Below are 19,980 nucleotides of genomic sequence, written 5' to 3' on the forward strand. Positions count from 1 at the left end.
AAAATTATTGACTACCTAAAGTTTTGTTAATAGGAAAGTACTTTTAAATTTGGCTTATTGTGAGTATGTTTAATTGTTTTGACTTTAAGAAGTAATTAGGGAAATTGGTACTTAATCAGATACTTAATGTTTTTTTAGTCATGGCTATTTAACTCTCCTGTATTTTACTTTTTCATCACTAAATTAATAGAGACTAATGGTAATCTGTTATAATAGTTTTTTGAAAGTATCTTTAAATGTTGAAATGATTACCTTTCCATGTCCCTGTACGTAATCAGGTGCTCTGAGAATCCAATTTTCTTTTTTTATAGCTGGTCCCACCTATTGGAATGTTGAATAATCCTATGAATGCAGTAACAACAAAATTTGTTCGAACTTCAACAAATAAAGTGAAGTGTCCAGTATTTGTTGTTAGGGTAAGTATTCTGTTGGATATTTTTTGGTAAAATTAGTCCTGAGTTAGTCTGCAAGTATATTTGACAGAACAAAGAAAAGCTTACTTTAAATGTGTATTTGTTAATAAAAATTAGTTTATTTTTAGTAATTTTATCTTGGAATACTCAGTCAATTATCCACTAAATATCTTACATCTACATTATATGTCACTTTATTTATTTATTTTAATTTTGCTTTCAACTGGCTTTCAGTCGTCTTAGTTTGAAGTTTTTTTCTTTTAGTTTTCTTTTTTTTTTTTTTCCAGTTTCCGGCCAGGGCTGGATTTGAACCAGCCACCTCTGGCATATGGTGCCAGCACCCTACTCCTTTGAGCCACAGGTGCTGCCCATTTTTTTTTTTCTCCTTTTCTTCCTTCAGTGATTCTCTCGCCCTCAGCATCCCAAGTGGCTGGGAGTACAGGCACCTGTCACAATGCCTGGCTTTTTTTGGTGGAGACGGTTTCTCACTCTGGTTCACTCCGGCTCAGGCTGGTCTTGAACTTCTGAGCTCAGGGCAATCCACCCACCTCGGCCTCCCACAGTGCTAGGATTACAGGCATGAGCCACCATGCCCAGACTATATGTTACTTTTAGATTATTTTTCTTACTGTTGTAGTCTCCATGGAATTCTCCCTGCATCACAGACACTTAATAACAGGAGGTCTTGGACTTGCCCTTGAATAGGAATGATTTTGTTACTGTTTAGGAAGCAGCACTGGCCAGGTGTGGTGGCTCATTTCTGTATAATCCTAGCACTTTAAGGAGGCCAGGGTGGGAGGATCACTTGAGCTCAGGAGTTAGAGGTTGTAATATTATGATGACACCACTGCATTCTAACTTGGGTGACAGAGCAAGAGCCTGTCTCAAAGAAGAAGAAAAGAGATTTTAAAAAAAGTAAAGCATCTCAAAGTGAATGAAAACTTCTTAGGTGTTACTAGGAAGGAAAATACTGGAGCAGAGCTGAATGACTGTGTTGTACCATAATTGTCAGCTCCATGAAGGTACATAGTTAGGCATTTAATACATTTTCCCCTAAGATTTTAAAATTAAAAAAAAAAAAAAAAAATTTTTTTTTTTTTCTTCTCCTGAGACAGAGTCTTACTCTGTTGTCCAGGCTAGAGTGCTTTGGCCTCAGTCTAGCTCACATAAACCTTAAAGCTCCTAGGTCCAAGCAATCCTCCTGCTTTAGCCTCCCAAGTAGCTGGGATTACAGGTGCTCAGCATAATGCCTGGCTAATTTTTCTATTTTTAGCCAAGATGAAATTTCATTCTTGCTTAGGTTGGTCTAGAATTCCTGAGCTCAAGTGATCTCCTGGCTTAGCCTCTCAGAGTACTAGGATTACAGAAGTGAACTACTATACATGGCCAAAAATTGAAAAATTTAATAAGTAGAACATTTACATGTTTAAAAAAAAATTAAAGGCGGGGGCGGCACCTGTGGCTCAGTCGGTAAGGCGCTGGCTCCATATACTGAGGGTGGCGGGTTCAAACCCGGCCCCAGCCGAACTGCAACAAAAAAATAGCCAGGTGTTGTGGCGGGTGCCTGTAGTCCCAGCTACTCGGGAGGCTGAGGCAAGAGAATCGCTTCAGCCCAGGAGTTGGAGGTTGTTATGAGCTGTGTGATGCCACGGCACTCTACCGAGGGTGATAAAGTGAGACTCTGTCTCTACAAAAAAAAAAAAAAATTAAAGGCTCAGTGCCTGTAGCTCAAGCGGCTAAGGCGCCAGCCACGTACACCTAAGCTGGCGGGTTCGAATCCAGCCCGGGCCCGCCAAACAACGACGGCTACAACCAAAAAAAAAAAAAAAAAGCCAGGTGTTGTGGTGGGTGCCTATAGTCCCAGCTACTTGGGAGGCTTGCTTGAGGCCTGGAGTTGGAGGTTGCTGTGAGCTGTGATGCTGCAGCACTCTACCCAGGACAACAGCTTAAGGCTCTGTCTCAAAAAAAAAAAAAAAAGAAAAAAATTAAAATTTGAAGGGATTTACCATAAAAAGTTCTTTCTGGGGCCAGGCACAGTGGCCAGTGGCTTATCCCTATTATCCAACCACTCTGGAAGGCTGAGGGTAGGCTCAAGTTTAGGAGATCAGCCTAAGCAAGGGAGACTCCATCTCTACTAAAAATAGCTGGGCGTGTGGCAGGTGCATGGAGTCCCATCTTCTCAGGAGACTGAGGTAGGAGGATTGCTTGAGCCCGAGAGTTTCACATTGCTGTGAGGTACGATGCCATCCATGGCAACACAGTTGAGACTCTGTCTTTTTTTTTTTGTTTTTTTGTGATTTTTGGCTGGGGCTGGGTTTGAACCCGCCACCTCTGGCATGTGGGACCGGCGCCCTACTCCTTGAGCCACAGGCGCCGCCCATGAGACTCTGTCTTAAAAAAAAAAAAAAAAAGAAAGAAAAAAAATCTTCCTATCTCTGTATCTTAAGTATCCAGTTACTGTTCTATTCCCATAGATGACACCGTAATCATTCACTTTGTATTTATATTATTCCTTTTCCTAAGGATGTATTTGTTGGTGAATGATATCCCAGAAGTGTAGGATGGTTTAATAGTCAAAAGTTGAGCAAATAGCAGTTGGAAAAAAAAAAATGGGGACAGAGTAAAGGCAGTCACTGTAAACATTAGTGGCACATTAGCAAAATAAACAGATCTTCTAAAATTAGAGGGTATGATAGAAGGAAGAGCTGAGAAGGACCTGGAGAAAAGAGATGCCATCTCGAGGCTCTTAGGAAATGCAGGTAGGCTGGGGTGTCTCACGCCTGTAATTCTAGCACTCTGGGAGGCTGAGGTGGGTGGATTGCCTGAGCTCAAGAGTTCAAGACCAACTGAGCCAGAGGGAGACTTCATCTCTAAAAGCTGGCAGGCGCCTGTAGTCCCAGCTACTCGGGAGGCTGAGGCAAGAGAATCACTTGAGCCCAAGACTTTGAGATTGCTGTGAGCTGTGACACTACAGCACTCTACCAAGGGTGACAAAATGAGACTCTGTCTCAAAAAAAAAAAAGAAAAGAAAATGTAGTAGTTAGTCTTAGGCCTACTATTTGTCTCAGAGGCATTAAGCATTGGAAGTATCAGTAAAGAAAAACTCTTAATATGAGTAGAGCCAAATAGTGTGTAGTATAATTTTCTTTCTTTATCAGGGAATTTGGAAAGGGATATAACATGCAGCTAATTTTAATATCCTCTTAGGATACACAAAAAACCTTTTTAAGATGAATAAAATTAGGTGGTGCCCGTAGCTCAGTGGATAGGGAGCCGGCCGCATACACCCAGGCCGATGGATTTGAACCTGGCCTGGGCCAGCTGAAAACAACAATGACAACTGCAACCAAAAAGAAAAAAAAAAAAAATAGCCGGGCTCTGTGGCAGGTGCCTGCAGTCCCAGCTACTTGGAGGCTGAGGCAAGAGAATCACTTAAGCCCAAGAGTTTGAGGATGCTGTGAGCTGTGACACCACAGCACTCTACCCGGGGGCAACAGCTTGAGACTCTGTCTTAAAAAAAGGAAAAGAATGAATAAAATTAGAGAATCCTATATCTTGTTAGGTGGATAAATATGCTTGTTTGGGGATCAGTCTATAAGATCATAGGAAAAATTTGTACAGAATAGAAGCATAAGGCCAAATGAAAAGGTATTTATAAACTGTCAATTCTTTGTCTACAGTTTGGTTGCCTTCATTATTAACTGGGTTAGGATTCGTAGCAAATAACAAACTAGGAAGGTTGGAGACTTTTATTCATAATAATCAAAATCATGACCTATAGGTAAGCAATAAAAAGCCAAATTGTCATTTGTATTTATGTAATTTACTGTTCTTCATTTTATATATCTCATCTTGCTGTTCCTGTTGTATTGGCATTTTGTGCATTTATATCTTCTAAGGAAACTGCGTATATGAGCCATCATAAAAATTGGAAAAATAAAAAAAAACAAGAAAAAATAGGAACACCTGTAGTCCCAGCTACTTGGGAGGATGAGGCAAGAGAATCTCTTAAACCCAAGAGAGTTTGAGGTTGCTGTGAGCTGTGACAGCACAGCACTCTACCGAGTGCAATATAGTAAGACTATCTCAAGGGGGGTAAAAAAAGTTGTGTTTTGTATTGACTCCCACGTATGTCATAGAATTTTCAGTATGCAAACTATAACATTAAAATACTGTTGTAAAAAAATGTAAAAGTTTTAAATCCAAAGAAAGCGTTTTTAGTACAAAATAAAATTATTGGTGTAGTAGTTCACTGAAAATAGGTTTATCTATTATGTATTAATAAAATTATTTCACTCTTTGATACTTTAAATAGAGGAGAGCTTACATTAATTTTTAAAGTACGTTTAGTTGCAGGAAAAGATTGGTACCCTAAATGTCCTTAATATTTATTGTTATTTTTTCCCCCAATAAAACCCTGGTAACTTTTATGTCTGAATTGTCCACTAGTAATTCAAGACACCAAGTCCTTCATTCATTCTTGAGTTTTTATTATAGACTACCTTATTTAGCCACATAGTCAAGAAAATGAGGTCTTCACGTAGCAGTAGAACCTCTGTAAATTGCCCAAGAGACTATAACAAACTGGTCAACATTAAGGAACTAGGCCTGTTATACTGGTACATACATGTGACACATTGTCCAGTCTATGAAAATTAGCTAAACTTGAGGTGGTCAGCTATGGAGGTTCTACTATGTTTTGTTTTGAAATGTTCTTTAGAAGGCATAGCTGTGTGTACTCATAATGTGCTTATTATTTTTAATTTAGCTACTACACCAAAGTGATAGAGCTATTCCTGCACTGTTAAGTTTTTTTTCTGACAAATACTCAGCCTGTAAAGCTAATCTGCATTTAAGTGAAAGTCTGTACTTAATCTCATCTATTTAATGTCAGTTATTAGTTATTTTGTAATTAGAGACTTATTTATAAATGTTTCCAAAATTAGTGAAATGGGAATAATTGTGCCCTTGTATAACCTGTCTTTATTTACCTTCCCCAGTGGACTCCAGAAGGAAGACGGTTGGTCACTGGAGCTTCTAGTGGCGAGTTCACCTTGTGGAATGGACTCACTTTCAATTTTGAAACGATATTACAGGTAACAGTAATCACCAAATGGTAGCTCCGTCTTGCGGTACTATAAAGAACTTGAGATACAGTCACTTCAGTGGCATTGTTAAATGCATAATTGGATAGAGCATTAATGTAAGTTAATATTTACTCTTTTAAGCCTTCCATCTTAGGAGGTTGGACAGTTCAGCTCGAGAACTGATCTTAGAAAAAATGCTATATCCCTTATTGCTAAATATCACTACAGTCACCTCCGAGGCACTCCCTTTTGGAAAGTATGCGCCAATTCTAGCACCTAGTCCACCCTTCAAAGCAATTTGGAACTCTTTCTGGAATAGCCATCAGAGTAGTCGTTGTACAAGGTCACATAAGTTCAAGAACTCGTCCTAGAAAAAGTGCTTTTTAGTGTGGACTAGGTTCTGACATTGGTATACAGCTTTCCATGGAGTGTATTTCCAAAGTGACCATAGTGACATTCAGCAGTGAGGTACTTTGCACTTTCTAGAACGAGTTGACGAAGTTAATTGTCCCACTTTATACCGTCTTTGAAGTGGTACCTTACCAATGTTTTCTGTCTTCATAGGCTCACGACAGCCCAGTGAGGGCCATGACTTGGTCACATAATGACATGTGGATGTTGACTGCAGACCACGGAGGATATGTGAAATACTGGCAGTCGAACATGAACAACGTCAAGATGTTCCAGGCACATAAGGAGGCGATTAGAGAGGCCAGGTTTATACACAATATACCATTTTCTGTAGTCCCTATTGTCATGGTTAAATTATTCTCTAAGTGTATTCTGGGTGCAGAGATGCATGGGCTCTGTCAGATTCTGGGAAACTTTCTGCACCCTATAAACACAATATTTTTCTTTGTTTTCACACATTCACCATTTTGCTGGCACCTTTCTGAAGTAGTGTTGTCCCAGTATCAGCCTTTGCAATATGTTAGAGATGTATTGTCGTCCGCATTTTGCACTGGTTTTCTCGTTTTATTTATGGTAAATAATGTGTATACGTTATTCTTTTTTATTATCTACTGTGTAAGACAAGAATATTTCATTCCAAATAAAGAATTCAGTCTTTAATTATATAACTGAATAAAATCTAAAGCCTACTGAAAACATCTTCAGAATTCACACAAAATACAAGAAAAAAAGGCTTAAGTGAAGACCTGGTTGACTTGGTTATGCCACGAGTGCAAAAGGAAAGTATAGAACTAAAAATCCTCACAGATAACTCTGGATGTGGCAAACATTTATGGATTAATGAATGGGTTCCTCAAGCATTGCAGCTGTAAGCAGACCATTTCAAGAAGACTCTAGGACTTTTCTTCTGATTCACTGTTGATAACATCAGCTGTGCAAATGTATAAGTGGAGTTCGAAATATTTTCAGTGAGTTGTACATTTTTACATATCAATGAGATATGTATAGTAAAACTGGAAAACAAAGTTTCAAATACAAGCCTGAAGAATTGCTGCAGCCTCAGAATAAAGCTAAGCAGCATTCTTTAAGGTTGTTCCACATACCACCCATGTGTGGGAGAAGGTTGACACCATGATAGAAACATCATCCACTGTAGTCATTGGTTTCCACTTTCAAAATCTTAACAGAGATTGTTGGATAACATGCTTCTATTTTATAGACTGTCTTAGTGTCATACTCAAACACTGAGTTTTCACAGTTGGTCCTTTTAGTAATAGGATTCAAAAGTTTAAGGGAATCTTTAGAGTTAGTTGAGAAATCTGATGGTCTTTCACTGCTGAGAGTAAAAACTGGCTCCATCATTTGCAGCAGATTCTTTGGCTTTAAACACAAGTCTGAATGTTCCTGTTTTAAAGTTTTCTTCAAAAGGTGCAACATTCATGGAGTAGCTTGTCCTAGAAGAAGGTGTGAACATTTTCTACAGACCTTTTGAATAAATGAGAACCATCGTATATAGGCTATTTAGCTATCAGTCTTTTAATATCCTCACATTTTTTCAGCTTATCATTTCATGAAGTGTCTGAAACAGAAGCTGATGCTAATTTTTTGAGCAGTGTTTCTGTGTGATTTAAAAGTCTACAGGAATATTGCAAAAATAGAAGCTATTTAATTTCAACACTTAATTTAACTTCATGTGATTTGCTGATACAATAGCAGCTACTACTGAAAAGAGGAGCATGAGTAACATTAGTACTGATAATAAACTTGTAAAGGTCTCTGAATATTGATGGTTGAAAACTAAGAAGCAGCTGATCAAGCTGAAAGGTTTTGAGATGTGTGTGTGAGCTGACAACAATCTCCTTAAGGCTTCTTCACTGGATACTTCGCTCTCCTGTTTATAATGCAGCACAGTGTTTTAATTTTTCCCTGTCTAAGAAGCACAGATAATCTGTTAAATGCTGACTTCTTTCCCCTGCTGTGTGTCTTCATGTGACAGTTTCTCACCCACGGATAATAAATTTGCTACATGCTCTGATGACGGCACTGTTAGAATCTGGGACTTTCTTCGTTGCCATGAGGAAAGAATTCTCCGAGGTACGTGTACTAACAGTACTGATTGGAATATTTAAATAGGGAAGGCATTTGTGGTTAAATCATCACAATACAGCAATACCAGCTTACATCTCCATTAATTTTTTCACATATACACACCATCTCAGGCTTCAAAGAACCTCAGACTCTTTCTCTAGTTTACAATCAGTTTGTAGATTTTTTACAGCTAATACTTGAATTGTTTCAGCTGTTAAGTTAAATACAAGAACTCCTCTCCCTCCTGAATTGCTTGTTTGTGTGCATCTTTTAGGGCTGTGTTCCTTTTCCTGTCTTATATCCAGGGTGTCTTTCCCCGTCATATTGACAGTCATTTTATTTAAATAGCTCATATTCTTGTGGCAGTCCTTACAATATGGATTAACTGACAACATAGAAGTCTCAAAACTACACTTCTCAGCATTATTTCTGAAAGCAGCTAATTAATCAGTGTACCACATTTGTACTTAATGGCCCCCTTGCTAATAAGTTTGGGAGGGATCACTTGATTACTTTTACTCATTTTATAATTATAAATAAACTTCTGTGAATTACTTCATTCCACAAAAGAAACCGATACTTTTGAGTTGGATTATTTTAGATTATTGGACCAGATTATTGCACTTCATAAAGCAGGTCTGTTAAAATATTAACAGTACATCAATGCTATTTTGTGAATTTAGTGCTGTCAAAGTTAAGGAATTAAGCATGTGGTGTGTATATATATATATACACACACACACACACACACATACACAATGAAAACATTTATACTTCTAACTATCCCCATTAGTTTATTTTTTAATATTTATTTATTTTTATATTAAATCATAGCTGTGTACAATAATGTAATCATGAGGTACAGTGTGCTGGTTCCATATACAGTCTGAAATATTTTCACCGAACTGGTTAACATAGCCTTCACGGTCCCATTAGTTTATTATTACATGTGTTTACTGGGAAAGTAGTATTCTCAAGTGCTCTGTTTGAACCTATTGACTGTACTATTCAACCATAAGTACATTCACTCCCATTCCCTTGACTCCAGTGTATCACACAAGTCCCATCTTCCTCCGACACATAAGCACAGGGTGGAAAAATGGGTGCCATAGATATGGGGTATCAACAAATTATTATTTACAGATTTTCCTTTATATTCAAGAGTCAGAGTTAGTTGTCCTGGTTAAATTGTAAGGTTCTTAGAGCTTTTCAGAGCTTTATACACAAGGAGGACTCTTTGAGATAATTTAACCCATCTCTGAAGCCAGTGTCTTTGATGACATTTATGTAAACACTCCTGACTTTGTACATTTTGTTTGGATACATCCTAATACTATATCACTGTAGCTAGTGTGAGGACAATGGTTCCTATTATATCGAGGGAGTATATTCACTATGAAGATCATAATATTTTACAACTTCAGAATGAGATGAAGTCTTTGAAATCATCTAGTCTGAGTTATTTTATGGATGAGCACTGTGACATCGAAGCAAGGTGAAATAGGTTCAAACCCAGGAGTAGAATCTTACCACTTGACTGCCAACCTAATACACCAGTGTTGTGTCTTTGTTCACTATTAGTAGACATCTTATCTGTTACATTGAAATAAATTGGAAAACATTTTCTAGGCTTTTTGAAAATCCTTAGAAACATAGAGGAAACAAAATAATTTTATTTTTTCTTTTGAGACAGAGTCTCACTATGTTGCCCTCGGTAGAGTGCCCCGGTGTAAACAGCTAACAGCAACCTCTAACTCTTGGGCTTAAGTGATTTTCTTGCCTCAGCATCCCAAGTAGCTGGGACTACAGGCGCCCACCACAACAACGGCCCAGCTATTTTTGTTGTTATTGCAGTTTTTATTGTTCTTGCAGCTGGCCTATGCCAGATTCAAACCCACCGACCTCAGTGTATGTGTCCGGTGCCCTACCCACTGAGCTATGGGTGCTGCCCAAAACAAAATAATTTTATTTAGTGAAAGTAATTCCAAAGTATTAAAACAGTTGAATTTACAATAGATTATGCACTAACTGAAGTCTGATATGAAATCACTCTGCAGCTTGGATTAAAAAAAAGAACAGGGCAATGCCTGTGGCTCAGTGGGTAGGGCGCCAGCCCCATATACTTAGGGTGGTGGGTTCGAACCCGGCCCCAGCCAGCTGAAACAGCAGTGGCAACTGCAATAAAAAATAGCTGGGCATTGTGGCAGGCGCCTGTAGTCCTAGCTACTCAGGAGGCTTGAGGCAAGAGACTCGCTTAAGCCCAAGAGTTGGAGGTTGCTGTGAGCTGTGACGCCACAGCACTCTATCGAGGGTGACAGAGTGAGACTGTCTCAAAAAAAAAAAAAAAAGAAGACAAAATCTGTTATGTGATAATATTTTTGAGTCCTATGTTCCAGTGAAGCATATTCAGTTTTGGTAATGAAACTGTTTCTAAATAGTACTTAGGAACTTTTTCTCTGATCTTTAGAAAGTACAAGAGATAATCAACTAGAAGTTAAATATTTGTTTTTAGATTTTAGTCCAGATGAATTTAGATAAAGTTAAGTGGATGCAGAATCATTGCCTTTTCTTCTTGCAGCATAAAAAATCTACCCATTATTATATCTATATCAACTAAATGAGAGTCTAATTTTTTATATGAGGGCTCTATTCTAGTTTTTTTTTTTTTGAGACAGAGTCTCTGATTCTGTTGCCCTGGGAAGAGTGCCATGGCATAACTCACAACAACTTCAAAATTTGGGGCTTGCGCAATTCTTTTGCCTCAGTCTCTTGAGTAGCTGGGACTTTAGGCAAGGGCCATTACTCCTGCCTAGTTTTTCTATTTTTAGTGGAGATAAGGTCTTGTTCTTGCTCAGGCTGGCCTCTGTCTAACTCCTGAGCTCCAGCAGTGCTTCCACCTCAGCCTCCCAGAGTGGTGGGATTACAGGTGTGAGCCACTGTGCCAGCTTATTTTAGGCTTAATGGAAATTGAATTGAAACATACACAAAAGCATAAGGAACCTCCATGTACGTTCTAGTTTCTTGTGTCTTTTTATTATTTAAAAAAAAGTTTATAGTTGGGCGGCACCTGTGGCTCAACAGAGTAGGGCGCCAGCCCCATATGCTGGAGGTGGCAGGCTGAAACCCAGCCCTGGCCAAAAACTGCAAAAAAAAAAAGTTTATGTTCAAAAGCCTGTGGTGAATTTACATGCCTTCAGAACACTGTGCCTGTTTCAATATGATAAGCTTTTAAAAGACTTCGTTAAAACACAAATTCTTTTTTTTGTAATTGCATACATACTCGTAAGTAATTTTGAATGCTACTGATTGTATAACTGAATTTTTATATCCAGGAAATATTCTTGAGTACTACTTTTCCTATCTTGAGAATCTATTTCATATATCTTGTTTTCTTTTTACTAACTTATTTCAAAGAGAATGTTGCTAAGCTGTTACCCTTCCCCATCACAATCATTATTATAATTTGCTTTTTTTCCTTCTCCAATAAATGGTAGCATTATGGTCTTTAATAAAAAAAAAAAAAAAGTTTATAGTAATATTTTCTTAGTGCCCCCAATGATTATGAGACAAATATGAATTTATTAAACTCAGTAAATTATTCCACCCAGATAGTAGTTCTGATGGCAATTCTGATATAGTAGAATTATTAGATTCCAATTATCCATTTTCTGTCATTTTTTACTTTTCTGTATTTTATGTATCTAAGAGATTCCTTTCCCATATTTCACTTGTTGGGTTGAGGGATGGTGTTTATACAGTTCCTCAAGAGATTACATGAAATTCTTTGAAATTTGAAGTGAACTTAATTTAGTTCTAGTCAGAGAGAGAGAAAATTGGGCCATAAAGTCAAATAGGATGTTCCAACATCTAAAATGTGAGTTTCCCTTTATTAAGGGTGGTGTTTATATTGCTCACATAGACTGGGACATCAGGCAGGTAAGCAACTCCTTTGCATTGTTAGTGTTTTGCACCAGGCCATGACTTTGGGGGCTAAGTATTAAGAAAATCCTGGAATATCTAATTAAGGGGAGTTTGTGATCATAGTTTAGTTTTGTTTTTTTTTTTTTGATACAGAGTGTCACTATGTCACCCTCGGTAGAGTACCATGGCATCACAGCTCACAGCAACCTCAAATTCTTGGGCTTATGCAATTCTCTTGCTTCAGCCTCCCGAGTAGCTGGGACTCCAGGTGCCCACCACAACGCCCAGCTATTTTTGGTTGTAGTTGTGATTATTGTTTACCATGCCCGGGCTGGGCTCGAACCCCCCAGCCTTGGTGTATGTGGCCAGTGCCCTATTCACTGGGTTACGGGCACCGAGCCCATAGTTTAGTTCTTTATCAAGTAACTTACCTTTTTAACAGCATTGCTAAAAAACAGTTCTATAGTCACAAAACATTTTCAGGGATAGAATATTCTCTTTTCCAATTTTAGATAGTTTAATTTTCAGAATGTTCTTTATATCAGAAATCTGCTTCCTTACAACTTACCTGCCTTCTGGAATACCAAAAATTCAGTCTGTATTCTCTTTTACATATGAAGTATTCAAAGACAGCTGTCATGTCTTCTTAATATGGTCTTTTAGCTTTAGAGTTCTTGTACAGCCATGATACTGTACTTTTCAGTGCAAAATTTGTGGTTTTTTTAGTATCATTTTTGAAATTATGCTTCTTGGAGAGGGACAAAGTTACATAAGAGAAAAGTAATATTTCTTGTTCTTAATGAGCATAGTTCTATTGTGAGATTTGATATTCAGAAGGCTCTGTCGGTTCATACATTTAAAGAAAAACAGACATTTATGAAATTATACTGCGGCATAGAGAAACATGTTCAGCCATTACAGAAGTATGTCTATGTTGCCATACTTTATATGCACTTATTCATTTTTTCTAGTATGAATTATGGCACTCAGTTTATGGACTGGTGTTAGATACCACAGTTGATTGATTGAGATAAGGTATTGTTCTGTATCCTAGGCTAGAGTACCGGTGGTATTATCAAAGCTGACTATATTCTCAAATTCCAGGGCTTGAGTAATCCCCTTGCCTCAGCCTCCCAAGTGCCTGGGACTACAAGTGCGTGTCACCATGCCTGGCTAATTTTTCTATATTTTAGAGACGGCTCACTCTCACTGATCTCAAATTCCTGGCCTCGGGTGATCCTCCCACAACCGCTTCCCAAATTGCTGGGAGTACCAGCCTGAGCCATCGTGCCTGGCTTAAAAATAACATTTTAAACACCAGGAGTATCTGAGACTAAATGAGCTTATAGGTTTCTTTTGTTTATGCATTGACTACCAGGGAAATGGTGCAGTAATATGAGCATATCCTATATGTAAGTTACCTAGGAGATTTTTTTTTTTTTTGAGACAGAGTCTCACTCTTTTGCCCCAGTTTAGAGTGGGGTAGCGTCATTCTAGTTTACAGCAACCTCAAACTCCTGGGTTCAAGCAGTCCTCCAGCTTTAGCCTTCCAAGTAGTTGAGACTAAAGGTGCTAATTTTTTCTATTTTTAGTAGAGATGGGGTCTCACTCTTGCTCAGGCTGGTCTCAATCTCCTGAGCTCAAGCAGTCTTCTCACCTGGCCTTCCAGGAGTGCTAGGATTACAAGTGTGAGCCATTGTGCCCTGCCCTAGGAGAATTTTTTTTTTAAAAGGAATGACTCCTATCATCATGCTTCTTAAAGTTTAGTTGGGAAAGCAGTATATTTTCACAAACTTTAAAAAGTTTTGATAGTATTTGAGGAGAGTCACGTGAGTATTTGAAGTATAGTTTTATCGGTACAGAGGTGGAAAGCGATCACTTATTACAGTCAGGCTGAAAATACAGAGTCAGTAAGAATAATGAAGTAGGCCGGGTGCAATGGTGCACGCCTATAATCCTCTGAAGCTGAGGCAGATGGATTGCTTGAGCTCATGACTTCAAGACCAGCCTGAGCAAGAGTGAGTCCCCATCTCAAAAAGCCAGGCATTGTAGAGGGCACCTGTCGTCCTAGCTACTTGGAGGCTGAGGCAAGAGAATCACTTGAGTCCAAGAGTTTCAGGTTGCTGTGACACCAAGGCACTCCATTGTGGTCAACAAAATGAGACTGTGTCTCAAAAAAAAAGAAAAAGAGTACTGAAGTAATTTTTTTTTTTTTTACACAGAGTCTTACTTTGTCACCTTCGGTAGAGTGCCTTGGCATCATAGTTCACAGCAACCTCCATCTCTTAGGCTCTTGGGCTTAAGTGATTCTCTTGCCTCGACCTCACGTCTCTAAAACGCCTGGCTATTTTTAGAGATGGGGGGGGTCTTGCTCTTGTTCTTGCTCAGGCTGCTCTGGAGCCTGTGAACTCAGGGCAATCCACCTGCCTAGGCCTCCCAGAGTGTTAGGACTATAGGCCACAGAGGAGAGGCATTAACTTTTAAAAAGAATCCAGTTTACATGCTTCAGTATGCTTTCATTTTGTTTTACCATTTTGATTTTAACAACAATAATAGGTGGTACCTTACACTTAAATTACTGTGTATCACTATGTATTTTATTTAATCTTCCCAAAAACTTACGAGAAAAGTACTGGTTTCCACCAAAATATCCAAAGTTTTAAATAAACCTGTTAAAGGTCATATATAACTCTTGTCCTTTTTTTTTTTTTCCTTTGGAGACAGTTTCACTTTGTCACCCTCGGTAGAGTGCCTTGGCATCATAGCTCATAGCAATCTCAAACTTCTGGGCTCAAGCGATTCTCTTGTCTTGGCCTCTCGAGTAGCTGGGACTACAGGTGCAGGTGCCTGCCGCAACGCCCAGCTATTTTTAGAGATAGGGTCTTGCTCTGGCTCAGACTGGCCTTGAACCCATGAGCTCAGGGCAATCCACCTGCCTTGGCCTCCCAGAGTGCTAGGATTACAGGCGTAAACCACTATGTCCAGCACATAGCTCATGTCTTGTAAGAGGTAGGGCTAGGATTTGAATCCAGGTTGTTTGGCTCCAGATTTTACTTTACATTAAACTGCCTTTTTTATGTTTAAATCTTCATAAACTATAATGACAGAATTGTGAAGTACAGGTTTTAGTGGGGAGAAGGGTGTGGGTAGAGGGCAATAACTTAGGTACTGAAGTTCATTTTAACATTGTTTTTTTAAAGTTCCCATGTAGGGTATAGATTTTGAATGTATATTTACAGAAATATTAAACTATAATAAAAGGATCAGACTGCATATGAATTATAAGGTATATATTAATAGTAGGTTATATAAATAAAACATGGACATAAAGAGTTACACTTAGACTTAATTAGGAGATAAGATTCAGTTTTAATTTTCTAATATAGCACTTATGGAGATTAAACAGAACCTTTGAGTACTCACCATACAGCTTAAGAAAAAAATATAATACGTTGGAGAAGTCTCTTTAGGCCCTTTCCTGATTACTTTTGACTGTGATTTTCTTTCTCTCTTTTCCTTTTTTTTTTTTTTTTTTCTGCTAAATGAGTTAACACCCCTCCCAAGATCTTTTGGTTTAGCAGTGTGTTTTTGAACTGTGTGAAGACATGCTTGTAAAATGTCTGAGTGTTCAAAATAACTAATGTTTTTTATTGAAAATAATTTTATTTATTAAAGTAACATTTTCAAACTATGTGTTTTATGATAGTAAATATAATTTATTTCTATTAGGTTTTAACAGAATATTCCCCCAAATTATATCCATTCTGTCCAAGACAGAAAAAAAAACAAAACAATAACAAAAAAACTCCCAGCTTCCTTTAAAATAGCCCCCATAGCAACTCCTTTCATTGACATAGCATGTTTAAATATTAAAAGCACTTCAACCACATCTCCTTATATCAGACAACCACATAGACCCATATAGCTGCCTGTTTTCTCTGTAGTTTCTCATTTGGGGGGCAAATTTACTTACGCTTTTTTCTCTCTGTTAACCTCAAAAGTCTGGAGGGGTGTCCAACCTTTTTATTTTTTCCTTCCCCTCTGTGGCACGTTGGAAGAATAAGAGTTGTCTTGGGGCTCGGCCCCTATAGCTCAGTGGCTTAGAGCACCAGCCATATACTCCAGAGCTGGCGGGTTCAAATCCAGCCTGGGCCTGCCAAGCAACAATGACAACTACAACTAAAAAATAGCCACGCGATTGTGGTTTGCGCCTGTAGTCCCAGCTACTTGGGAGGCTGAGGCAAGAGAATCGCTTAAGCCCAAGAGTTTGAGGTTGCTGTGATGCCACAGCACTCTACAAGGGTGGCATAGTGAGACTGCCTCAAAAAATACAAATAAATAAATAGAATTGTTTTGGGCCACACATTAAACACTAACAAAAGCTGATTAGCAAAAAACAAAGTCCATGCATACTTTCTGTTATATCTGACACCACAGATAAACAAAATGTCCTCACAAAAATATGCAGCCAGGCCCACAGATTGACTACCCCTAATGTTAGGTTCTCTTACATAAATAATAATTTGGATGTGAGAGAAGAAAATTACTTAATATTTAATTTCTAAGGTATATTGTTTAAATAAATTTGAGTCCTGAAATATTCATTTTATATGGTGTGTTCCTGTTTTTATAGGAATTGCTTAAATTTTCATACTGGGGTTTGTTCTTATCTCTGTACTTATTTAAAATATGTGTATGGCAAAAACTTGCTCAAAATCTGTGGCTTTCTTGGGCTTGCAGAGCTGCACACTGCTATTACTGCATTCATTGTTTTAATTAAGAGTGAAGAGCCATTTTCAGATACTGTTTATATATGAAGATTCCAATTTTTTAATTCTAGGTTATACTGAGCTATCATTACATCCCTGTACTTTTGCATGGATGACAGAGTGAGACCTTGTTTCTTTAAAAACAAAAATTTTTTTAATAGCAACAGATCCCTGTGACTAATAATTTAGGCAGTTGATTTTTGTAAAGAGTCTTTTTACATCTTTGTGTTTATTAAATATTCTTTTTTTTTTTTTTTCTAATTTTTGAGACAGTTTTGCTCTGTTGCCCTGGTAGAGTGCCATGGTGTCACAGCTCACAGTAACCTCTAACTCTTCGGTTCAAACAATCCTCTTGCCTTAACCTCCTGAGTAGCTGGGACTACAGGCACCTGTTACAGTGCTTGGCTACTTCAAGAGACAGGGGTGTCACTCTTGGTCAGTCTGGTCTCAACTCCTGAACTGAGGTAGTCCACTCCACTCACCCTCCTGAAGGGCTAAGATTATAGGCATGAATCACTGCCCCCAGCCCGTGTTTGTTTGTTTGTTTGTTTGTTTGTTTGTTTGTGACAGAGTCTGATTTTGTCACCCTGGGTAGAGAGCCATAGCTCACAGCAACCTCAGTCCCTTGGGCTGAAGCAACCCCTTGCCTCAGCCTCCCAAGGAGCTGGGATTACAGGTGTCTGCCACCACGTCCAGCTATTTTTATAGACAGTGCCTTGCTTTTTGCTCAGGCTGGTCTTGAACTCCTGAGCTCAGGCAATCTACCTGCCTCAGCCTCCCAGAGTGTTAGAATTACAGGCATGAGCCACCTCACCTGGCCGTCAGCCCATGTTTATTAAATGTTCTTTAGTTGTTGGCTTCAGTTTATCTTGAGTGAGGCTTAGATTTTGTTTGCTGTTGTATTAGTCACTCTGTTATATTACAGACCTTTCTGGCCTGAGCTTTGGAAAGGTTGATAAAATTAAATATGTAATATGCTTTGGCTTTTAAATTTATAGTGGGTAGAGGGCGGCGCCTGTGGCTCAAGGAGTAGGGCGCCGGTCCCATATGCCGGAGGTGGCAGGTTCAAACCCAGCCCCAGCCAAAAAAAAAAAAAACCCACAAAAAACAAAACAAAACAAACAAAAAAAATTTATAGTGGGCAGGCCTTTCAATAAAGTCTGTGATTAAAGTATGATATCATAAAATAATAAGTTTTGTCAATGAGGGAAGCAAAGTACTAAAACACTTTTTTTTTTTTTTTTTTTTGAGACAGTCTCACTTTGTCGCCCTGGGTAGAGTGCTGTGGCGTCCCAGCTCACAGCAACCTCCAACTCTTGGGCTTAAGCAATTCTCTTGCTTCAGCCTCCCGAGTAGCAGGGTCTACAGGCGCCTGCCACAACTCCTGGCTTTTTTGTTGTTGTTGCAGTTGTCATTGTTGTTTTAGCTGGCTGGGGCCGGGCTCGAACCCGCCACCCTTGGTATATGGGGCTGGTGCCCTACCCACTGGGCCACAGGCATTGCCCAAATACTGTCTTTTTCATAGTTGTTTTCCCCCTTTACTCAATTTTTAATGTTAATGATACTCTAAGAAACCATATCCTCCTTCAGTAATTTTTAAGCACTTACAGTGCTGTGATCTCTTTAATAAGAATTTCCGTTTAAGGGAATAAATGGTAGTTTCTACGTCATTTATTCTTTTTTATAGATTGTGTCAGAAAATAGCCTTAATTTCTCCAAATTCACACTAAATCTCTCAAAACAAATGTCAGTGCTTCTTTCTGTTTTTTCCTAGAAGGTATATTTGAATATTTAACATAGTTCTTTATGAGAGAATAGAGTTAATATTGAGTAGAGATAGCCTCTTTTAGTATGGCCTTCTTGCTTTGTCATTTTCAAGTATTTAAACAACTGTGGAGTCTTCTCAATTTCCAGGTTTGTGCCATCAAAAATGGAAATTATAAGTATTCTAATACATTGAAATAATTAGGAAAAACTGAGGGAAGTTGACATGAATGTAGAATCAAGGAATATGGCTTGGCGCCTGTAGCTCAGCTGCTAGGGCACCAGCCACATACACTGGAGCTGGCGGGTTAGAACCCACCCCAGGCCTGCCAAACAATGACAACTACAACCAAAAACAAAAAGCCGCGCGTTGTGGGTGCTTATAGTCCCAGCTACTTGGGAGACTGAGGCAAGAGAATTGCTTAAGCCCAAGAGTTAGAGGTTGCTATGATCTTTGATGTCATGGCACTTTACTGAGGGCGACATAGTGATACTCTGTCTCAAAAATAAATAAATAAATAAAAAATCAAGGAATATAAGGGTGGGTCCTAGAAACTATTAGGGAGCTCACTATTTTGGCCCTACAATATATTTTTTATAAATTATTAAAAGTAATTTGTGATGCTATGAGTTATCAAAGGTTAGGCTAGTCTTAGTCTTGCCAGGCCCAATTACTGTTTTTTTTAAATAATTATTATCTGTACGTTTTAAAGTGAACTTCCTTGATGACTACCACATGTATAACTTTAAGAAAGGCACCAGCGTACATCTATACCTGCATGTACAGACTCTGAGAAAAAATATTTTTTCCCAGATACTCATTAAGGAACATTACTGCTTCCATTAAGAAGGAGTGTTTTGGAATAAGTCAAGCTAAGACAACCTTTTTGTTATGGAATTACTGGAGGAGGCTAGTAGTCAGATCACAGGCAAACTTTTGAACTAATCTGTGGAAGATGGTAGAGAAATGTGGCATTATGCTGTATGATTGAAAGGTCATTTCCTAGCCGGGCATTGTGGTGGACACCTGTAGTTCCAGCTACTTGGGAGGCTGAGGCAAGAGAATCGCTTAAGTCCAAGAGTTGGAGGTTGCTGTGAGCTGTGACACTACAGCACTCTGCTGAGGGTGACATAATGACACTATCTCCAAAAAAAAAAAAAAAAAAAAGGCCATTTTCAAAGTAAATTTTTATTAGATGTTACTGTTACCTGTGAGACAAGTATGTGGAAAGTGCTACAAGATTTATGTCTTGGCTCCTGCCCATTTTAACAGTTTTATTTCTTTGAGTATTTACAGATGGTGAGAACTACCTGTAGTGGTTCTCTAGATTTCAGGATTTAAGAAGATGTGGTGATTCATTGATTAAGATATTTATCTTAGGAATTTAAATGTAAAGTTTAAAATAGAGATAAATGTAAAGTTCTATACTTCAGTTTCTAGCTCAATTCCAGAGGTTGTCAGACTGGCTTCTTAGAGTTCATATAAAAACAGTCCTGGGGGGCGGCGCCTGTGGCTCAGTGAGCGGG

The 19,980-nt window shown here is 38.5% G+C and overlaps 1 protein-coding gene across 4 annotated transcripts in view; it reads left to right on the plus strand.

The window, feature by feature from the left end:
• The window catches only part of WDR33 (WD repeat domain 33), a 130,451-nt gene that overhangs the window by 51,457 nt on the left and 59,014 nt on the right, over positions 1-19,980 (plus strand). For all 4 annotated transcript variants that reach the window (XM_053596818.1, XM_053596817.1, XM_053596820.1 and 1 more), the window contains 4 exons: positions 312-416; positions 5,414-5,509; positions 6,065-6,216; positions 7,908-8,005. In XM_053596818.1, the coding sequence (XP_053452793.1) occupies positions 312-416; positions 5,414-5,509; positions 6,065-6,216; positions 7,908-8,005 (451 nt within the window). The remainder of the gene's footprint in view (positions 1-311; positions 417-5,413; positions 5,510-6,064; positions 6,217-7,907; positions 8,006-19,980) is intronic.

The sequence above is a fragment of the Nycticebus coucang genome, chromosome 7 (genome assembly GCF_027406575.1).
Source record: "Nycticebus coucang isolate mNycCou1 chromosome 7, mNycCou1.pri, whole genome shotgun sequence".
Classification (NCBI taxonomy): Eukaryota; Metazoa; Chordata; class Mammalia; order Primates; family Lorisidae; genus Nycticebus; species Nycticebus coucang.